Genomic DNA, 20,181 nt, shown 5'->3' with positions numbered 1-20,181 from the left:
TAATCCCGTTAGCTGCCTCCACACAGTATAATGCCCCTATAGCTGCCTCCACACAGTATAATGCCCCTACAGCTGCCTCTACCCAGTATAATCCCCGTAAACTGCCTCCACACAGTATAATGCCCCTATAGCTGCCTCCATACAGTATAATGCCCCTATAGCTTCCTCCACACAGTATAATGCCCCTATAGCTGCCTCCACACAGTATAATGCCCCTACAGCTGCCTCTACCCAGTATAATCCCCGTAAACTGCCTCCACACAGTATAATGCCCCTATAGCTGCCTCCATACAGTATAATGCCCCTATAGCTTCCTCCACACAGTATAATGCTCCTATAGCTGCCTCCATACAGTATAATGCCCGTGAGTGTCCGGCGATACATAGTGAATGGTAGAGCAGGGACTTTACGGCTCCCTGCTGTACCACTGGATTCAACTGTACCTGTGTCCTGAGGATGCAGATATAGTTGAAACTGGGGGAAAAAATACTAAAAAAACAAAATGCGCAAGATGACGTCGGTTAGGCTGTGTTCACATCACCGTTCCTTTCTGCTGAGGGGTTCCGTAGGAGGTTTCCGTCTCAATGGTGACGGAAACCTAGCTAATGGTTTCCGTTTGTCACCGCTGTGACAGGGTTCCATCGTTTTGACGGAATCAATAGCGCAGAAACATCCGATGGAACCCCTCAGCGGAAAGAAAGGGTGGTGTGAACAGGCCCTAAATTGCGCTGAATTTTGGTCTCAGTTATTTTTCGATTAATTGCTGAGCCCTACCTGCACCATTTATTGCTGACATACCTGAAGATAACATATTGATGTAAGTGCTTCAGGAATGTCAATTAGTCCGCCATAATGTGTTTGCTGAGAACTGTTCACTAGTCTTAAGCTGGGAACGATTTCTATGTATTCTTATCTAGTAGCTTGAGAGACGCTGGCAAATATTTGTTTGGTTTCCATGGCGAGAGGGAGGGAGATGTAAACATTTTTTTTTTTTTTGTAAGAACCAAAGTGCAATGGACTTTGTCAGGGGGACATCAGGGGACACGGCGGCATCTTTGGCTATTTATGCTCATTCACAAGAGATTTATTTTGCCAAATGTCTTACAGCGGCGCAACTTTGGAAGCAATTGTGTTTCATTGATATGACTTGTTTGATTTTCACTTTATCTGTATTACGTTTTCCCCTTTTTAGGCCTCCTTTACACAGGGTTTTTATCTGGCGTTTTAAACTGCATGAAAAAAAGTTAGAGTAAGAGTTTTTTTTAATTTTAACATGCTTTTTTATGGCATTTTTATATACGTTTTTCTGTTTCTTATTTAGTGTCATTTTGTACATTAAGTCCTATAGAGAAACCTATGGGAAAGACGCCAGAAAGGATGCTATACCTAGAGCATGCTGCGTTTTAAAAAAAAATGCCACTGACCCCAAAAAAGCCTTTTAACCAAATCGCCATATACAGTGAAGGAAATAAGTATTTGATCCCTTGCTGATTTTGTAAGTTTGCCCACTGTCAAAGTCATGAACAGTCTAGAATTTTTAGGCTAGGTTAATTGTACCAGTGAGAGATAGATTGTATTAAAAAAAAAAAATGAAAATAACATTGTCAAAATGATATATATTTATTTGCATTGTGCACAGAGAAATAAGTATTTGATCCCTTTGGCAAACAAGACTTAATACTTGGTGGCAAAACCCTTGTTGGCAAGCACAGCAGTCAGACGTTTTTTGTAGTTGATGATGAGGTTTGCACACATGTTAGATGGAATTTTGGCCCACTCCTCTTTGCAGATCATCTGTAAATCATTACGATTTCGAGGCTGTCGCTTGGCAACTCGGATCTTCAGCTCCCTCCATAAGTTTTCGATGGGATTAAGGTCTGGAGACTGGCTAGGCCACTCCATGACCTTAATGTGCTTCTTTTTGAGCCACTCCTTTGTTGCCTTGGCTGTATGTTTCGGGTCATTGTCGTGCTGGAAGACCCAGCCACGAGCCATTTTTAATGTCCTGGTGGAGGGAAGGAGGTTGTCACTCAGGATTTGACGGTACATGGCTCCATCCATCCTCCCATTGATGCGGTGAAGTAGTCCTGTGCCCTTAGCAGAGAAACACCCCCAAAACATAATGTTTCCACCTCCATGCTTGACAGTGGGGACGGTGTTCTTTGGGTCATAGGCAGAATTTCTCTTCCTCCAAACACGGCGAGTAGAGTTAATGCCAAAGAGCTCAATTTTAGTCTCGTCTGACCACAGCACCTTCTCCCAATCACTCTCAGAATCATCCAGATGTTCATTTGCAAACTTCAGACGGGCCTGTACATGTGCCTTCTTGAGCAGGGGGACCTTGCGGGCACTGCAGGATTTTAATCCATTACGGCGTAATGTGTTACCAATGGTTTTCTTGGTGACTGTGGTCCCAGCTGCCTTGAGATCATTAACAAGTTCCCCACGTGTAGTTTTCGGCTGAGCTCTCACCTTCCTCAGGATCAAGGATACCCCACGAGGTGAGATTTTGCATGGAGCCCCAGATCGATGTCGATTGACAGTCATTTTGTATGTCTTCCATTTTCTTACTATTGCACCAACAGTTGTCTCCTTCTCACCCAGCGTCTTACTTATGGTTTTGTAGCCCATTCCAGCCTTGTGCTGGTCTATGATCTTGTCCCGGACATCCTTAGAAAGCTCTTTGGTCTTGCCCATGTTGTAGAGGTTAGAGTCAGACTGATTCATTGAGTCTGTGGACAGGAGTCTTTTATACAGGTGACCATGTAAGAGCTGTCTTTAATGCAGGCACCAAGTTGATTTGGAGCGTGTAACTGGTCTGGAGGAGGCTGAGCTCTTAATGGTTGGTCGGGGATCAAATACTTATTTCTCTGTGCACAATGCAAATAAATATATATCATTTTGACTATGTGATTTTCTGTTTTGTTTTTTTTTACATAATCTATCTCTCACTGGACAAGTGGTGTTTGAGTGGGGGTTGAAGTACATTTTGGTCTTCCATTCATACCTCCACTGCTGTGGGGGAAGGGAAGACACTTTTGCCGCCATTTTGTGCTCAGGGCAGTATATTTTGCTAAACAGATTAACACCCAACGGTCAAGATTATGCGATACTATTTTGTTATTGGGTGAAATTGCTCTTTACAACCTCCACCAATTGCTATGTCTTAAAAATGTCCGGGTTTAGATCAGAGCAGTGCAACTATAACCCTCATTTTGTTACATTTCAGGTGGTGACATTGTGGTACAGGGCACCTGAGGTTCTCCTACAGTCCAGCTACGCCACGCCGGTGGATCTTTGGAGCGTTGGATGTATATTTGCAGAAATGTTTCGTCGAAAGTAAGATTAATTTAGTCCTATTATATGTCATAATAAAACCTCTATTATCGTAGATCTAGTTTTCCTTTTTCTATAGTATCTTTTGCGTTTTACTATTCATCAGATTAATCCCACAGGTAAGTACAATTGACCAAAAACCATTGTTATACCATGTCGAGAAGTTGAGTTAAAATTAAATTAGAGGTGGCATGGGGGAAAATAGAAGAACACTGTTATTTAATTTGTCTACAGGTGTTTCTCTTTAACTCCTTCCCACCCTGCGCTGCATGTGTACGGAACTGGGGGCTTGAGCCGCGTTATCACCTGCAACAGGGCTTCTCTGATCCTGGCTGTTTAACCATTGTAGTTCCACCAAAAAGTTATTCCTGCATCACAAGGGTGATTACGGTTTTAAAGGACAGTTGTGGGCCTAACAAAGACCCCCAGGGCTATTCTGTGTTATTCCCTCTTAGGAAGTACCTGAGGTATGCCCGAAGAGCACATGCAGTAATGCAATGGATTACATAGGCCAACCTGATGTTTCCTTTTTCAGGACAATTTATCCAAAAATAACAGACATCCAACATTTTTCTATACGGACAAACAGAAAAACCATAATGAATCATAAAGGTTATAAGTAATACATGTCTAAAGCTTAAAAAACTGATATGAAAACATTAGCAGTATGTACTGTGACCTCTAAAATGAACATAATTTCAATCCCAATAATCTGTATAAGGTCCTGCAACTTTATAAAAATCAAGGACACATACATTTTTTTTTTTTACGGATGTTGTCCAGAAATAAACTCTGTACATAGAGTAAGGGTTAGGGTCAGCAACTCTGTACATAGGTATTCTGATGCATTATAATAAAAAATAAAATGTAATAGTAAATGTCCCCTTGTGAAACAAGAAAAAAAATATGTAAATAAAGCTCGTTAAAATAATTTGCTGAAAAAAAAAGCGAAAAAAGAAAATACTTGAATATTTATCTTGTGGATACGCCATAAACACCTAAGAAGGGAACACACCTTTAATTAAATACATAGCAACTGAAAAATTATTTTGATGTGTATTATATTATCTACAGTGGGTTATATTGCTGTGTAATGGTTTACTCATAAGTTCCTTTGGACCCAACAGATCTTTTCTCAAGCATCAGCAGTTGTTTGATTGACAGCCGTTGTAAAATGCAGTAACAGCGATAATCTGCGGTCGGCTATTGATGTAAGAGCGGGGGCCTGGCAATGCAAGTGTGGTTTTCTTCCCAGGGTTTATTCTTGCCAGGCATCTCGTACGGGCTCTTCGCTGTGGTGAGATCAGCCTGTGACAGTCAAAAGGGAAACACGAGGAAGTCTGTGACTGCAAACGTTGGCTTTGTGTAGTACACGTGGGGGCGACAGGGCGGAATAGAGAATTTACGTTATTGAGGTTACATTTGATTCCGGGAAATTGAAATTCGATGCATTTTCCTGGAATCTGGAACCCAAAGACTTCAAAACAGTACTAAGACGGTATAACTAGCAATTAGGTAAATCATATATGGATTACTTAGCCTCTGTGTTACAGATCATGTACGTAATGGATTATTTTATACGTATTACTGTGAGAGTAATATGTATAAAATGGATAATCGTTAAGAAAATAGCTGCATTTAAACATTTAAGAGATATGTAAAAGTTTTAAATTGTAAGAATACGTCCCCCTAACAAGGCTCAGAATATTTCTTCTGATACAGACCGCTGGCTGAGATCCGTACAGCATGAACACAGGGGCGGACATACCGCATGTGCAGCCGGTGCAGCTGCACAAGGGCCCCGCGTGGGAAGGGGGCCCGTTCCTCTGCTGGCCGACTCAGTTCTCAGCTGCGCGATGCTGAGGACTGAGACAGAGGCCCGTGGACCACTGGCGTAGCTATAGGGGTCGCAGCGGTCGCAATTGCGACCGGGCCCCGAAGCCAGGGGGGCCCACGGCCCCCCGCACCACATCAATAAAAAGTTACTATAGTAACTCGGGCCGCGGGCCCCTGTTACTATAGTAACATACTTTACTTACCTTCCTGGTTCCGGATCGCAGCGGAGGTCCTGACGTCAGGCGCTGTGCGCAGCGCATGACGTCACAGCGCTATGCCGCCGCGCACAGCATCGAGACTACAGAACTCCCGCCGCGGCCGAAGAGGAAGGTAAGATAGCCCTGACTGGCGGGGTCCGACTCCTGGGACCCGCCAATCAGCTGTTTTGAAGGGGCCGCAGCACTCGTACGAGAGCTGCTCCCCTTCATTCCTGTCACTTCATTCCGGTCACACTGTGAATCGGTTTCGGCGATTCACAGTGTGGGCGAGTAGTGAAATGAAGGGGAAGCAGCTCTCGTACGAGTGCTGCGGCCCCTTCAAAACAGCTGATTTGCGGGTCCCGGGCGACACATCAGCTATTGATGGCCTATCCTGAGGATAGGCCATCAATGTTTAGGGACTGCACAACCCCTAAGCCTACGATGTAGCAGGCTTAGGGGGCCCATGAGACAGGATCACAGATTGTGTGATGCTGTCTGCTGGGCCCTGTATCTAAGCCAATCACATGGTAGGCTTAGATACATGGCCCATGCGTGATCCTGTCTGCTGGGCCCTGTATCTAAGCCTACCACACTGTAGGTTTAGATACAGGGCCCCAGCACACAGTAATCTTATACTGTATAAGATTACTGTCTGCTGGACCCTGTATCTAAGCCTACCTTGTGGTAGGCTTAGATACAGGGTCCCACAGACAGTATCACACATGGGCCCTGTATCTAAGCCTTAGGGTATGTGCACAGACACTAATTACGTCCGTAAGTGACGGATGTATTTCGGCCGCAAGTACCGGACCGAACACACTGCAGGGAGCCGGGCTCCTAGCGTCGTACTTATGTACGACGCTAGGAGTCCCTGCCTCGCTGTGGGACAACTGTCCTGTACTGTAATCATGTTTTCAGTACCGGACAGTTGTCCGGCAGCGAGGCAGGGACTCCTAGCGTCGTACATAACTATGATGCTAGGAGCCCGGCTCCCTGCAGTGTGTTCGGTCCGGTACTTGCGGCCGAAATACGTCCGTCAATTCCGGACGTAATTAGTGTGTGTGCACATACCCTAACACATGTGTTACTAATCATTTTTTGTGTGTTTTCTTACAGGTTCGGTCGTTGGACTACGGCGGATTCCAGGACTACTTCGATGACAGCTTTTTTTTTTATTAATAAAATGGTTAATGAGGGTTGTGTTTTTTTTTTTTATTTCAATAAAATATTTTTTCTATGTCTTTGTGGTTTTTTTTAAACTATATTACTACCGCCTTAGTAATGGCCGCCGGCTGATTGACAGCATCCATTGCTAAGGCAGGGCTTAGTGTTAGCCGGTGCAGAGGCTAACACTAACCCCCTTTATTACCCCGGTACCCACCGCCACCAGGGGTGCTGGGAAGAGCCGGGTACGATCCAGTACCTGACCATCTGTAGTGATGGTCGGCCACTGGGGTGGCCGCAGGCTGGTATTATCAGGAGGGGAAAGGCCAGATACAGTGGCCCTTCCTACCCTGGTGATGCTAGGCTGCTGCTGCTTTATTGTATCTGGCTGGTTATGAAAATGGGGGGGACGCCACGTCATTTAAAAAATAATTGGAAAGAACGATGTCGGGTCCCCCCCAATTTTCATAACCAGCCAGATACAACACAGCAGCAGCAGGCAGCATTACAAGGGTGGGAAGGGCCACTGTTTTTGGCCTTCCCCAGCCTAATACTACCAGCCTGCGGCCACCCCGGTGCCTGCCCGTCACTACAGCTGGTCGGGTACTGGTTTGTACCCGGCTCTTCCCAGTACCCCTGGTGGCGGTGGGTACCGGGGTAATAATGGGGGTTAGTGTAGACTCTGCACCGGCTAACATTAAGCCTCGCCTTAGTAATGGAGGTTGTCAATCAGCCAGCGGCCATTACTAAGGCGGTGATAATAAAGTTTAAAAAGATACAAGCACATAGAAATTTTTTTTATTGAAATAAAAACACAACCCTCATTAACCATTTTATTGAGAATAAAAAAAACGCCGTCATTGAAGTCCTCGTATCCGAAGTCCAACAACCGAACCTGTAAAAAAAACACAAACACACAAAAATAATCAGTAACACATAAAGAAGCAAAATTATTATTCTTACCTTTCCTGGGTCCAGCGCTGGAGCCGCAATGTCAGCGAGCTGGGCCCTGTATCTAATCCTATCATGTGTGATACAGTCTGCTGAGCTGTGTATCTAATCCAATCATGTATGATACTGTGCTGGGCCCTATATCTAATCCGATCATGTGTGATACTGTCTGCTGAGCCACTGTATCTAATCCTATCATGTGTGATACTGTCTGCTGAGCCACTGTATCTAATCCTATAATGTGTGGTACTGTCTGCTGAGCCACTGTATCTAATCCTATCATGTGTGATACTGTCTGCTGAGCCACTGTATCTAATCCTATCATGTGTGGTACTGTCTGCTGAGCCACTGTATCTAATCCTATCATGTGTGGTACTGTCTGCTGAGCCACTGTATCTAATCCTATCATGTGTGATACTGTCTGCTGGGCCACTGTATCTAATCCTATCATGTGTGATACTGTCTGCTGAGCTGTGTATCTAATCCTATCATGTGTGATACTGCCTTCTGAGCCACTGTATCTAATCCTATCATGTGTGATACTGTCTGCTCAGCCACTGTATCTAATCCTATCCATAGTTTATAGGGTCGTAGTGCTATAGATATGCTATGCTGTCTCCTATACACACACTTTTTTTTGGGGCGGACACATATGTATTGGGGCTATTTCCCGGACATTTTAAGCCCTGAGGGTATGTTCACACGGCAGCGTCTGTTACGGCTGAAATTACTGTGCTGTTTTCAGGAGAAAACAGCACCGTAATTTCAGCCGTAATGGCATGTGCAGGCGTCTTTTGCTGCGTCCACTACGGAAGTAATTGAAGCTGGTTTTCCATGGAGTCCATGGAAAACGGCTCCATTTACATCTGAAGAAGTGACAGGCAGTTTTTTACGCGCCGCCTTTCGACAGCGGCGCGTAAAAAAAAATGACCATCGGCACAGAACATCGTAAGACCCATTCAAATGAATGGGCAGATGTTTTCCGACGCTTTTGAGCCGCATTTTCGGATGTAATTCAATGCTAAAACGCCCAAATTACGTCCGTAAATAGTGTGTGTGTGAACCCAGCCTTAGTGACGCCCCGGCTGCTAGTGCTGCATTGTTGGGTCACTTAGGAGACCCAGCGATGCAGCTGAAAGCGGACCGTCGGCCATGAGAAGTTTGCGGGGTGGGGGGGGGGGGGCCCTGGCACATTATCTGCACAGGGGCCTTTTGCAGTCTGTGTCCGCCACTGCATGAACAACCACCCGAAATGGCACACCCATAGACTGTGATGTATAGACATATATGGAATCCCCTCCATATAAGCATGGTCAATGAGATCTTAGTTCTATGGGAATGTAGGCACTAAGCTCTTCTGCTTGTTTCTATGTGCAAAAGTTAAAGGGCTTTATCTGATTTTGATCACCAAAATACTTAGTCATGTGATGTGTCTACACTATGGACTACACTGATTTTCCATTAAATAGCAAGATCAGTTTTGGAGGACCAGAGTCTCATGGTGGTGGTTTAACCCATATTTCAGCTGTTCCCGACTAAATCCCACCGTTGATGTCATTTTGCGAAAGGGGTTAATGTGAATACTTCAGTTCACCATTTCCACGTTGCAACAGCCACATGTGGACAAACTCTTGCTCACTGCATGTTGAAAATTTGCTGATAATGTCGCAGTTATTCCCACAAAATCACATGGTTAATGGCCGCGCGGTTTGGTTGGTGAATTTGTGGTATTACCACCAAAATTGTGGTTTGTCCGCATGTGGCCGCCGCAACATGGGAATGTATCCTTAGATTCCAGAATAACATTAAGCTAGTGAGTGCTGGAGCAGATAGACAGCCTCCCAGCTTCCAAAAAATAATAGCACATTGGTCGCCATTTATGAAAACTGGCCTTTTTGCCCATAGCAACCAATTAAATTGCATCTTTCATTTTTTCAGAGCAATTTTTGAAATGAAAGCTGAGTTCTGACTGGTTACTATGGGCAACAAAGTCAGTTTTTTGTGTTAGACAGTATTGATAAATTAGACCCACTGTTTGATTAAAAAAAAAAGGGGGGGGGGGATCAGCCATCTAACCTCTGCAGAGAGGAATACACTGTCTTATATGCATCATTTACTAAACCTAAAGCAGAGAAATAATTGTTCCCATAGTAACCAATCACAGTGTAGCTTTCATTTTTTAAGAGCAGTTTAAGAAATGAAAGCTGAGTTCTGATTGGTTGCTATGGGCAAAAGTTTTTCTGAAGACAGTTTTGATCACTAAGGCCCACTTGTCTGTTTAATTATGGCCAGCAATCAGTACTATAGCAGTAGCTGTCCTATGGCTTTCAGGGCATGCTGAGAGTTGTAGTTCTACAACAGCTGGAGAGCCGTAGGTTGAACACACTGCTTTAACTGGACAACACTATCATAAAATGTACAAATTAAAATGTACTAATATTATTACTTCTGTTTTTGTAGATAAATTACTCCGGAAACTGATTTTGTAAAAGGCACAGTCTCACTGGGGGACATTAGCTGTAAACTGGATGCCGGAAACAAGTGTCATCATAGAAACGTATTGACTTGGCTGATGTTCTGCGACAGCTGGTTAAACATTTTGTTTCCCATAGTGCTCCAGAAACAATTGCTTCATCTAATGTCCTCCTATTTTCTGTATACAGTGTGCAGTTTTCAATTATTTCTGAATGAAACTGTAGTATACAGACATATAAAAGCAACAATTTGGTAGCGTAGGGTAAGGCCCAGATCACACCGACTTTTTTTGACGTGGAAACCGCGTTGGAATCAGAGCCAAAAAACGTCTGAAATCGCAGCAAGAAAGTGCAGGCAGGTCAAAATACGAATTTTGAGGCAAATTTTTTCTGCCTGCAAAATCCTCCTAGGCCTAATGGCTCATTCAGACGAGCGTAATACTCGTCCGTGTGCTGTGCGGTGAAATAACTCACAGCACATGGACCTATTCATTTCAATGGAGGTATTCAGACATACGTGAGTTTTCACGCAGCGAGTGTCCGTTGCGTGAAACTCACTGCATGTCCTATATTGATGCCAATACTCAACGCACACGGACATGGAATGTAGGAAAAACGCTGCGTTCTTTACATGCACAAATCTGACACATCTGGGTTTTCGTCATGGTGTCTGTCGTTTTGCTTTACAAACTAGTGCAGCGCAGATATGAACAGAGCCTAACACACCGGGAGAGATTTATCAAAACTGGTCCAAAGGAAAAGCGTAGTTGTTGCCTATATCAACCAATCAGATTGCTTCTTTCATTTCCAAAAGGGCTTCTGAAAAATGAGAGCTTGAACCTGATTGGTTGCTATGGGCAACTATTCCACTTTTCCTTTGCACTAGTTTTAATAAATCTTCCCCAGTAACTAAGTGTACCCCTACAGTTACCAGTGGCAATCTTGTCATAGAAGGGGCCAGAATGGAGAGAAGTTATATAACCGGCTCCCAACCTGGTAGACATGGCACGTCCATGACATGGTTGGTCGGTCATTTTAATGGCCGTCATGTAATGCTACATTTTCCTTACTGTGTGTGCCCAGTGCAGAGGAAATATATGCCCGTATGCGGCTTTCCCCAGCAAAGCGGCTGAAACTATTACGACTGATTGTCCGCCACTTTGCGCAAATGTAATTTTTTTAATTTATGATTTGTTTTTTTAAATGATGTCCCTGATCTGCTGGTTCAGTCTGACATGTAATTGGTCGGAACGTTGAAGTACGATTGTCCGGCTGACTGGTGGCCAATTTTAATATAATGGGTATGGCCACCTGTAGTCCCAATCAGCTAAATGACATCATCAACATGTAACCAAAGCTTTGTCTTTCTATGTCAGTGGTGTCCAACCTGTGGCACTCCAGCTTTTTGCAAAACTACAACTTCCAGCATGCCCTGACAGTCCCTGGACAATACATGCTGGGAGTTGTAGTTACCTGGAGAGCTACAGGTCGGAGACCGCTGCTTTATACCTTTGCATCTTAGAAAACTCGGCGCTAGTCATCACCTCCCACACTAAACAAGTCGGAAAATGCTTCTGTGATGTAAAGGGAAGTTGTGGTTTTGATTGACAGGTGCAGGACTTTCAATAACCTGTAAACTAAGAAGAGGTATTTATAGCGCACAAAAAGTGAATGTTTCCATCTTGGTAGACTACCGACAAGTCGCTCCTTCATAATGTTCAATTTTTGCAATTATCTTTTAACCTGCTTTCTGTTTAGAAGCCCTTTAATTGTCGAAGCAAAGAAATATTTGGATTTGTCTAAAAAAAAAAACTACCTAGAGTTGTGTAAATTCTTGGTGTTCAGCACCTTTATCAACTGGACAGTTCAAGCCACTTAAAGAATAGATCATGTCCATAAAATCAGGAATTTCTCTCCCTTTTTCTACAAGCGTCCACAAATTTAAGAGACTCTTATTTTCCAACGTAAAAAGTTGATTGACCTTTAACCCCTTGGAAAAACAGCCAATTATACATTTTTCATTTTTTGTTTTTCCATCGTTGCATTCCATGAGCTGTAACTTTTTTATTTTTCTAATCGACATTGCCATGTGGGAGCTTTTTTTTTGCGGGACGATTCGTAGTTTTTAATAGTATCATTTAGTGTACCATATAATCTACTGGGAAACGAAAAATAATTCTTTGTAGGGTGGAATGGAAAAATCGAGATGTTAACTTTATTCTGTGGGTCAATATGATGACGGAAATACCAAATTGATAAAGTTTTTTTCATGATGTACTACTTTTTTAATAATAATTAATTTACACAGCAGCGATGTGCAGCCACATACACAGAGATTAACGTTAATCGAGTGTCCTGATAATGAATACACATGAAATCCAGCCTGGACGTCATGTGTATTCCAGCAAGGGAAACGAAATCTCGCGAGATTACGGAGGTAAACGAGATTTCGTTTCCCTTGCTGGAAATCTCAAAGAAAAGATTCAGAAGTGTCAGGATTGTGAATACACATGACGTCCAGGCTGGATTTCATGTGTATTCATTATCAGGACACTGCAGTAACGTTAATCTCTGTGTATGTGGCTGCACATCGCTGCTGTGTAAATGAATGGAGATGAGTGTATGACGCTGGCTGGTCACTGATTGGTCAGCGTCATACACGTAAACACGCCCAGTTAAAAACAATACACGCCCAGTTGGACATAACGAAAAAAAAACGCCCAGTTGTCCATTTCAAAGCTCATTTGCATATATATAAAGTAGCTCATAACTAGGCCAAAAATGAACGTTTTTAAAAAAACAAAACGTTACTGTTATCTACATTGCAGCGCCGATCACATGCAATAGGAGACAGGGATTTGAGAATCTGGTGACAGAGCCTCTTTAAAGAGGCTCTGTCACCAGATTTTGCAACCCCTATCTGCTATTGCAGCAGATCGGCGCTGCAATGTAGATTACAGTAACGTTTTTATTTTTAAAAAACGAGCATTTTTGGCCAAGTTATGACCATTTTTGTAGTTATGCAAATGAGGCTTGCAAAAGTCCAAGTGGGTGTGTTTAAAAGTAAAAGTCCAAGTGGGCGTGTATTATGTGCGTACATCGGGGCGTTTTTAATACTTTTACTAGCTGGGCGCTCTGATGAGAAGTATCATCCACTTCTCTTCAGAACGCCCAGCTTCTGGCAGTGCAGACACAGCGTGTTCTCGAGAGATCACGCTGTGACGTCACTCACAGGTCCTGCATCGTGTCAGACGAGCGAGGACACCGGCACCAGAGGCTACAGTTGATTCTGCAGCAGCATCAGCGTTTGCAGGTAAGTAGCTACATCGATAGCAGATAGGGGTTGCAAAATCTGGTGACAGAGCCTCTTTAAGCCTTGCCTCAGAGACATGTATGACATATCCACAGGATATGTCATAAATGTCAGATAGATGCGGGTCCCACGCCTATCTCTAGCACGGGGCCCCCTAAACCCCGTTCTACTGCTCTGTGTTGTGGCTGAAACGTGTGATTCCCGACCATAAATTACAGAAATGCGAACTACGCTGTTTTCGTAACTACCATTCAGTTCTATGGGACTTACGGAAACAGCGTAGTTTAGCGAGTTACTCTGTTTCCTAAGTCATGGTCGGAATTCACACGCTTCAGCCACAACACAGAGTGGCAAAACAGGGTTTATGGGCCCCGTTCTAGAGATGGGTGCGGATCCAGAGGTGGGACCCGCATCTACATGTGGATCCTGTGTTAAAAGTAGAAATACGCTTGAAGGATTACGAAGTATGAGGTATGGTCTGTGCCACAATATTCTGAAAAAAGTCCTGTAAGAATATCCATAGTTTACATAGGGTTAAACCACAACACAGGTACACGGTGCGTACATCCATATCCTGTGGATATGTCATGAATGTCTCTCATGGGAAAACCACTTTAAAGGTGAAAACTAGTAACTGATGACATCATCGAGTCCATGTGCCATGGTCATGTCACTAAATCCGACTTCATTGATTTAAAATTGGCGGTATATGAGGGGTATTTTCAATAGACAAGAGATTAGATAGATATTTTAATATATTGCTTTATAACGAAGTAATGAACAACAATTTGCAACTGTGCATATAGACATGCTCCACACTACATACAATATTACTATTATCACATACGTTAATAGTACAAATACTTATTAGAATACAAATAATAATTTTCACCAGTATTTTCATCAGTATTGTATGGAGTATACACTGGAAAGTATAATTAACCCATATCTGTCTCCAGGCAAACTTTATATCCTATAATACGGACTAAATCAAGGATAGCTCAGGCCTTCACCGCAGCTACATCATTTTTACTGCTCCTTCCACATCACCAGATGGTCTCCATTAGTAAATATTTGACTGAGAGCCGTACTGCGGGGGTTCATTGAGTATTTGGATTCTGATCAAGAAGCTGTTATATCAACATACAGCACATTTCCAATTTCTGGAAGGAAACATATCATGGAGATACAGGAATGGTAGGACATGTCAGGGATGACTACCTGGTGGCGTGAGAATATTTTGCTGGATCGGTTCCATTAAAGAAGATCAAAGAAGCAAAAAATGACGACATGATGGATCATTGCTCAAGAACTGAAATGGACATTCATAAAAATGTTCACATGAGCCTGTGCCAAGGCCTCACAAGTGATACAACATCTGCGATAGTATCATAATGAGGGAGAAAGAGGCTTCTAATTCACTTGTGTTTTTGTGCCTGGTTATATCATCCTCGGAGAATATCTCAGAGATTCCCTGGTCACATCACAACCGTCAGACCTTAACTCTATAAGCACGTCAATCATAGGCAGCCAGTTGGCTGAATTTCATTGGAGACTTCTAAACGCTACTACTTGCTATACTGATGAGGGATAGTGGCCTCAGGAGCTTGCATAGTACTGTCTTGGTGAATTCTGAAGGTAGAATAACTCCAATTATGTAAACGTGCAAAAGTTAAAGTTAATAGTGTCTGCTATTTGTTAAAAAGGTCCCTTGACAATAAGCATCTCACAAAGTGTCCCCTCCTAGGAACCCCAGCGATCAGATGATATCTGTGGGAAAACCTGTATTAAGTGTTTGATTTCCCTGCAGCACCACCACAGGGGAAATTAAGCATTACACATTGTCCATTCATATAAATGGGTTGTCTGTGTAATGCAGGACAGGACAGGTCCTCCAAAGCAAGAGATGCTCTTTATAACCGCTCTCCACTGTGGCCCAGAGATCAGGATCCTGAACAGGGGACCCCCTCATTTAACTCATAATTCCCTAATAGGGTCTATGGAAATAGGTTTTCTAAGTTAGGCAGATCACACCCTGATACCAATCACAAGTCTTGTGTTGTAGACCACATATTCGGAGGCCTCTAGACTTAAGGTCCTTTTACTCGACCTGATATGGGCTCGTCGATCAGTGCTTGTTTACCCCTTTCACAAGGAGCTATGATCGCGTTCCCATACATTTCCATCGTGTTGGCATTACATTCCCCTGTTTATACAGGGAGATGTGCTGCCGACTAGCGACCATTTTATTTGCTGCAAAAACAAGCCAATCATGGGCTGATCATTGCCCTGTTTACACAGGGCATTATATAGCAAACCAATTGATTTTATAGATGAGCAATAATAATGCAGGCTTAGGAACATTCGACATTGCCATTTTTGGACAATCTTTAAAAGCAACACCACCCAGTTTATTTTTATATGGGAGCAATTAACTTCTATGTATAGCTATAGTGTTAGGGGTGATTTCCGTAAAACAACCCTAAATACATTATCCACCCTCGTCTCAGATACTTAGTTGGTATAAATTGTACAATCATCCAGTACAATCAGGACATTCATCCAAGAAGCCGGACACTTACAACATTCTTATATTACAGCAATTTTTGGGCCAGTTTTTGGTTATCATGGGGTACTGACAAAGCATGACGCCTATGGATAAGAAGACTTTGGTGGACTTCTGTGGCATTGCTTTTAAATAATTATGTAACAACATAAGAAAAATTACTGACATTTCCACAAGATTTTCATTTTGCTATCTTTCAGAGCTATATCAGGGTTATGACTATAATTCATAAGACCCCATAGCCGAGTCACTGATGGGCTCACCACCGTGTGGAAAGTAAATTGAATTGTAGAAATGCAAACAGAAGCATAACCACTAATACTTGATCAGCAACCAAAGACAGATTTGATATTCTGGGAAAACTCTGTGACCATCCGCTGTAGGAACTGAAATGTTGGTCGTATGGATTCCCAGAAAACAATATAACAGGAAAGGCAAAGTACTTCTTAAAAGGGTCATCCGCTTTTGACAATACCTACTTGTTAGAAGGTTCCCTTGACAATAAGCTGATTACAAAGTGTCCCGCTGCTAGAACCCCAGCGATCAGCTGTAATCTGTGGATAAAACTGGTGTTCAATTTCTCTGCAGCGCCACCACAGGAGAAATTAAGTATAACACAGTGTCCATTCATATCCATTGGTTGTCTGTGTAATGCAGAACAGGACAGGTCCTCCAGAGCGAGAGATGCTCTTTGTAACCGCTCTCCACTCTGCCCAAGAGATAAAGATTTTGAAGAGAAGATCCCCTCTATTAATTCAGAATTCCCTAATAGAGTATAAGAATATGTATTTTCATCCCTATAAGGTGAAGTCTGGAAAATTAGTAGTTATCTGTAGACTCTTATACATCAGCGCTGATCTGGAGAGGTAATCTCGTGATCATTTGGTACCTATTATGTAAATAGCGATGCCTTAAGTAAGGGTCCTATTACACGACGTGGGCGGCGTAAACGAGCGCCGATCAATGAGACAGCTCGTTGATCGGCGCTCGTTTGCTCCTTTCACACTAAGCAATTATTGGTTGTGTATAGGGACGAGCGCTCGTAACTACAACTCGTCCCTATACATTTTCATCATGTCTGCAGCGCATCTCCCTGATTACACAGGGAGATGTGCTGCCGACAATGATGATTTTGAATTCTGCATAAAAGAGCCAATCAGCCGATGAATGAGCGTTGGTCCATGTAATAGGGCCTTTAAGTAAAGAACTTTCTTTTACAGTACACTCCTTATCAAGGAACTCAACCAAGCACTAAGACCAACACCAATCGCTAAAACATAGCAGCTGAAGCGCTCATGTGAGTGCTGAGCCGCTTCGTTTTTGTTCAGTTTTTTCCGCAAATCAATGTATCAGAGGACGGACTCAATAGAAAGTCTATGAGCCTGTACTCCGATCCATTGGATTTCCGGAAAAAGCCGAAAAGAAACGAAGCGGCTCAGCTGCTTCGTTTTAGCGAGTGGTGGGGGTCTCAGTGCTCGGACCCCCACCAATCAAAACTTCTGACATGTCACAATGACATGTCAGAAGTTTGTTAAACGTTTAGCTACACTTTAAGAAGTATTCCAAAAATTGAAGCACCAATCTGAAAATTTTGACCTTCTGTGTTTAGATACATCTCAGGAGCCAAATTGATTTCTTGACTAGTCATTGACTAATTGTTGCCCTATTTTTCTTTTTCAGACCTTTGTTTCGTGGAAACTCTGATGTGGATCAGCTAGAGAAGATATTTGAGTAAGTTGCAGATCGACATTTACTGTTTGGCACTAAAACTTTTTTGCCCCCTTCCAGATGTCCCCTATATTGCACACTTGTCATAATGAATGGTTTCAGATCTTTAAACATGAAAAATAGCTCTAATTAAGAAAAAAGAAAACTAACTCTAGCGCCACCTATAGGTAGCTATTGACTTACAGGATAGCCATCTATAGATGGCACTAGAGGGACAGTTTTCTTTCTTCTGCATATTTTTTTTTTACCTAGGGAGCATTGCGCTAAAGACTACTGGCTGGATGTCAAAAAAGAGAATCAGGATCTTCTGTCATATAAGACAAAGGGAACTTGGATAATAATTTAACACACTTTTTGTAATACGTCTCCAAAACCATCGATCACCAATGGGCAAAGTAACTGTCCCATGAAGTCTTTCATATGACTTTTGAATCTATACCAAACTGTACCCTGCTTTTTCAGATGAGTAATATGAAGATCGAATCGGGTGACGGACATATGATGGACACACAGTTGCTGGGATCGTTAAAAGACACAGCTCTGATACACATAATGTAACTGTAACGAGCTGTGCACCTGTGTGTCCATCACGTGACCAGAAAGGAATTTTAGCCACTGGAAGTAAACAATGAATGTTCCTACTAAATAACAACAAGCAGAGATCTTGAAAGAAAACCATAAGGAATTAATACAGAAATTATTGTAAAATTGAAAATTGTTCAGCTTTTATTTATGCAAAAAGATAACATTAATTTGCTGAAACTGGATAAACCTATGGGAGACTGTAGTGGGCATGCTCTGACTTGATCAGAGGTCGCTGTGCACGGAGAAGGGAGGAAGGGCTGTCGTCATCACCTATTGTCAATCGTGGCTCCTATGTTGTCTGCCTTCAGCTTTATAATAGAGGTGTTACTGTCATTTTTCTCTGATGATAATGAAATGGCCATTGGAAAACTGGAATATTTTGGGATTTATTTTTTTACATATTGATAGTGGGACAGATTTAGCAATACTGTTTAACAGTAAAACTGTCTTTGTTGCCCATAGCAACCAATCAGAGCTCAGCTTTCATTTCTTTACCTGCTCTGGAAAAATGAAACCTGTGTTGTGATTGGTCGCTATGGGCAACAAGCACAGTTTTACTGTTAGACAGTTTTGACAAATCTAACCTGCAACCCACATAACAATATCTCCCCCTAGTGTTAACTTTGTAGTAACATTTACTTCACAAATTATTTCGAATGATGAATTTAGCAGAGATGGTTGGATCAATGTAATGCTGATAAATGTGCACTCAGTATTACAGCCCATACATTCAATAGAAAATAGAGCAGAAGAAGGACTGATATGTATTGTATACACAATGCTAGGAGTTCTTCTCCCACTACCATCACCACCATTGTTTCTTAAGCTGGCCATACACATTAGATGTATGTCAGCCGCACACACCAATTTCGGTGAGACTGGCCGACTATGAAATGTGTATGGCGGCGTACCAACACTAACCCAACAGCAGATATCGGTGAGAAAAGGGTAGGCATGTTGAATTTCAATATTCCTGATCCTTTTCTTCCTTATTATATAAGCTGGCATCGGCTTTCTCCCTGAGAACACATGGATGCTTGACCGAGGCGAGTGTGCATGCGTATAGGGGAGCCGTCAGCCGAATGTACGTTTGGTCGATAGCTATCTAAAATGTATGGCCATCCTTATTGTGCTTTATGTCAGACATACTGAGACCTATATCAGCGGAGTATGGGCTCTGCGGTCATTTTGTGTTCTAAGGTTGGATTGACACATCACGTATTTGTTGCAGATTTTGATGCAGTTTTTTGAGCCAAAGCCACATGTGGTTTCACAAGGAATTGGAAATATAAAGGAAGAACTTTTCCAACCTCCTGGATCCACTTCTGGTGTTGGCACAAAAATCTGCAACAAAATCTGCAACAAATATGTGATGTGTGAATTCAGACTAAGTGTTCTTACACATATACATTGGGTATCTCTGTGTTTCCCTGCAGTGTTACTGGGCTTCCGGAGAAAGCATCGTGGCCCAGTGAAGTGGCCGTTCCGCAGAGCGCGTTTCATTACAGACAACCAAAACCCATAGAAGATGTTGTTCCAGGTATTGATGAACAAAGCAAAGATTTACTTCTGGTAAGTCCATTAACCAAAATGCAATGATCCTAAAATGGGCCTGACGGCAGGAGAATGGTTGTTGGAGGGTCAAGCCATGTAACTGTATTATAACCTAGAGACATAGATATAGTGGGTGCAGAAATAATAGTCCCATCAGGGTCCGGATGCCACAAAAGAAACTACCAGTATTATAAATGGCACATGGTAGGTGGGGGCCCTGTAATAGGTTTTGCATTGAGGCCTAGGGTCTTAACGTTGCGACTCAACCCCTTTGTCTATACACTCGAGTAAGGTGCAAAAAGTGCCCAGACAACACAAAATAAATTTGGCGCATGTCATGTACTTTTTTGGTGCATTTTCTGCTAAAAAACTGGCACGTTTTGCTTAGTAAATGTCAAGTTGCAATGCAGCAAATTTTAATTGGGTCCGAAGAAGTCTGAGGGGTCTGAACAGTCTGGGGGAGGAGCTTATAGA

The 20,181-nt window shown here is 42.7% G+C and overlaps 1 protein-coding gene across 1 annotated transcript in view; it reads left to right on the top strand.

The window, feature by feature from the left end:
• Window positions 1-20,181, top strand: part of CDK6 (cyclin dependent kinase 6) — a 138,921-nt gene that overhangs the window by 116,898 nt on the left and 1,842 nt on the right. Inside the window, exons 5-7 of the mRNA XM_075827712.1 lie at window positions 3,230-3,339; window positions 17,521-17,571; window positions 19,590-19,725. Of these exons, the coding sequence (XP_075683827.1) occupies window positions 3,230-3,339; window positions 17,521-17,571; window positions 19,590-19,725 (297 nt within the window). The remainder of the gene's footprint in view (window positions 1-3,229; window positions 3,340-17,520; window positions 17,572-19,589; window positions 19,726-20,181) is intronic.

Source organism: Rhinoderma darwinii, chromosome 5 (assembly GCF_050947455.1).
Source record: "Rhinoderma darwinii isolate aRhiDar2 chromosome 5, aRhiDar2.hap1, whole genome shotgun sequence".
NCBI classification, from domain to species: Eukaryota; Metazoa; Chordata; class Amphibia; order Anura; family Rhinodermatidae; genus Rhinoderma; species Rhinoderma darwinii.
Note: the sequence above shows the minus strand (reverse complement) of the source record. Positions and strands in the feature narration are given on the sequence as shown.